Source organism: Seriola lalandi, unplaced genomic scaffold (assembly GCF_002814215.2).
Source record: "Seriola lalandi dorsalis isolate HSWRI2012SDOR001 ecotype SW California unplaced genomic scaffold, Sedor1 jcf7180002054563, whole genome shotgun sequence".
Taxonomy (NCBI): domain Eukaryota; kingdom Metazoa; phylum Chordata; class Actinopteri; order Carangiformes; family Carangidae; genus Seriola; species Seriola lalandi.
In genome coordinates this window covers 2,449,728-2,452,885 of record NW_019525116.1, presented here as the reverse complement: position 1 = coordinate 2,452,885, position 3,158 = coordinate 2,449,728, and the positions used below count along the sequence as shown (strand labels likewise).

The 3,158-nt window shown below is 43.5% G+C and overlaps 1 protein-coding gene across 3 annotated transcripts in view; it reads right to left on the bottom strand.

Moving 5' to 3' along the window:
* Positions 1–3,158, bottom strand: part of LOC111662481 (myosin-10) — a 50,223-nt gene that overhangs the window by 21,201 nt on the left and 25,864 nt on the right. For 2 of the 3 annotated variants that reach the window (XM_023416358.2, XM_087176664.1), the window contains exons 5-6: positions 2,085–2,187; positions 1,204–1,233 (exon numbers count right to left, since the gene is read on the bottom strand). In XM_023416358.2, coding sequence (XP_023272126.1) covers positions 1,204–1,233; positions 2,085–2,187 — 133 coding nt within the window. The remainder of the gene's footprint in view (positions 1–1,203; positions 1,234–2,084; positions 2,188–3,158) is intronic. The other variant, XM_023416359.2, reaches the window with a different exon arrangement.

The following is a 3,158-nucleotide window of genomic DNA, read 5'->3' as shown; positions in this document are numbered from 1 at the left end:
GGGGGGCACGGAGGCCAAGTTACAGCCTCTCACCCAAAGCTTCTGAAACGCGGCATATTAGAGGGCATTCACCTGGATTGTGTGTGCGCGCTCAGAGCTGCCGGTCAGAGGACTCACTCTGCTTTCCATAGTTATTAGATTTAGGGAGGACACAGAAAACATCGGGTACTGGTTTAGGGGAGAAAGAAAAAAAAAAATAGCTACCGGATAAATCAAGCAGAGGGGAGGTGAGTCAGAAACTATCAAGTTTTGTTGGAGTTGGAGTTGAGGTTGGAGCAAAGTCAGTATTGTGTCAGCAGAGTCTCATTTGTGTTGCTTCTGGGACAAAATATAGCAGATTAAAATCCAAAAATCCAGGTTAGGCATCGAGATCCGCATAGAAACATCCCCTGTGTTTGATTATTGACTGGGCAACAAAAACCACACATGAATTCCAAGGCACATTTGGTAACTGGAATAATATTACCACAGCCAGGGCTTTACAATAAGCCAAGCTAGAAATGAAATATTAATTGAAAATGCTCTTCAGAACTACACACATGCATCTAGAGTAACATCACCAATGGAAAACATGCATCAATATAGGAAAGATTTAACTAACTGCCGTCATCTTCAATCATCTTTAATATCTCCATATTTACACCTGGGGGGTTTTTTTTTCGTAGCGTTGTGGATTCACTAAAATGTAGAAGATGAAGCTCGAGGAGAGATGTTTACTGTGGCTGTGGTCTGATTTTCTCTTCCTAAATAACGTGTGCATTTAAAATGAGTGACTAACAAACCAACACAGTGTGGATACACAAGAGTCCGTTAACACTCCAACCAGCACTTAATGTGAACAGTTTTTAACGGCAGGTACGACCTAATTGTTTGCATTTAACTTGAGACATGTGTTTCTAATAAACCATCTCAATTTCCAACTGTTCTAATAAACCTGAACCAACTGATAAAACAAAGTGTTTTATAATCATGAGCCCGCTGGTTTAATGGCAGGATTCACCGGGCTTCAAATAATCATGTGAGTAGACTGAGCCAGCACAAACAAATACCTCATAAAGAAAGAAGCTTAGATTAGTCCGTCAACATCATTACGGAAGCGGCAGAGCTTTGGAGAGGAGGGCATGCACATATACACAAACATCAAAAGGGACCACACACTTTTTTTTGTTTTGTGTTGTTTTAGAAAGTGGGAGAAACACTTGCCTGTAGCTTGAATGCTTTGGGAGATTCGGGCTGTTTGTTATGGATAAACAAATGCAAGTGTTAAAAAAAAAACCCCTGAAGCGTCTCATGTCAGACACAAGCCGCAGGAAACAAGAACAGCAGTTACACACTGAGCCCAGCGTCGGCTGCGCTCTCACAGGACGCCACCGGATGAACATGAAGCAGGAGCCGTGACCGGTGACACTAACATTAACATCTGTCCGGTTAGCTGTGGATTAATACATGACTCTTTATCTATGCACTTTAAACTTAAAAACAAAAAACAGAGAGCACAGTAATGTCACAGTTCATTTAAAGGAATAGTTTGACATTTTGGGCGGCAGCTGCTCAGCTTAGAGGCTGGAAACACAGGGAAACAAAATCTGCCTACCGACACCTGTAAAGCTTCATGTTGTGCCTGTTTAATACGTGTAAAAGAGGGACTCCAGGAAGTTACTGGTCCCAGTGAAAGACAGATCAAATAAATAACGCACCGAAATCCTGGTAGGCTGATATTGTTACTGGCGGGCAGAGCCGAGGTTAGCATGTTTCCAGCCTCTCTGCTGAACTGAGGTAACCAGCTGCCGGCTGTGGCGTTAACGTGTAATGGGCAGATGTGAGAGCGGTAAACTGCGCCAGAAAGCAAATAAGCATGATTCTGAAAAAATGTCAAACTATTAATTTTAAATTACAATAATGATGCAGAGGTAATTGACAAGTACCAATAAAGCCATACAATTTTTCATCTAAGGTGAGACGAGAGGAGGAGAGAGGAGAGGTGAGGAGAAGGAGAAGGAGAGAGAGAAGAAGAAGAGGAGAAAGTAGAGGCCCAGGCTTGGCCAAGGATAGAGAAGGAAAAATGTAGGCAGTGGGGATCTCACAGGAATGTTGTGGTCTTTGCGTCCTTTGTGTGAGGAGGCAACGTGGGCCAGGTACTGGATGACCTTCTTCGTGTTCTCCGTCTTGCCAGCGCCTGATTCACCTCTGGAAAAAAAAAACAAAAAACAAAGGGCACGGACGGCGTGGATATATATGGTGTACGCATGAGCAGACAGAGGATGAAAGAAGTGTGAGTGGATGACCGATGAGTGAAAGAAAGGATTTGATTTGTCATCCCTTTCAGATTACAGCACCCTTTGTCTGTAATCATGAATCACAAGCTTTTACTGGTGAGGCATAACCAGCTTTTAGTCCTATTCTACGTGTGTGTGTGTGTGTGTGTGTGTCTTTTAAATGTGCATTATTCATTCATTGCTGAGCCTTGTCAAAGAAAAACTTATGTTCCTCTGTGACAGATATTGAAGTTATTCTTATTCTTTACAGGAAATAATCCGTGTAAGTTGTCCACAAAGTACTGACAAAACACCATAAAACATTAACCAAAATCACTCTTACTCATCATTATGGCGGTCAGGAGCGACTGGATGAAGCCCAACGAACGAATAAACAAAGAGAAAAAGGAAAAGTGGAGGAGAGAGAGAGAGAGAGAGAAAATGACCATCAGGCTATCTGTTGTTGCTTTCTAAATCCATCCATCCCCCCCCTTGTCAGTGGGTTTCACTGGGGAACACTGTGGTTCGACGGGCCGGTCTCCAAAGTTTCCAGGCTCTGCTTTTGGGCCGTCGCTAATGATAGCTGTGTTCAGGCAGGGCCATGCACAGCTCCCACAGTCAGGTCCCAGAGCCCAGACAACCAGGGCCAACACCGAAAACCAGTCCAGCAAACACTACATCTAGATACATACCAGTGGCTTTAGTCTAGCTGGCAATTAGCTCTACTGCACCGAGCAAGACGCAGGGGCGGTTTTATCTAGAATTTTTACGGGGCGAGTCCTCGAGCGCGGGACAGACGGATAAGCAATGTAGGTCAAGTTAGTTACACATCCGAGTTTGGCAAAAGAATATTTTCTCAAGGAAAATAAGCATTCGCTGACACATCTTATGCTTTACTCCAGA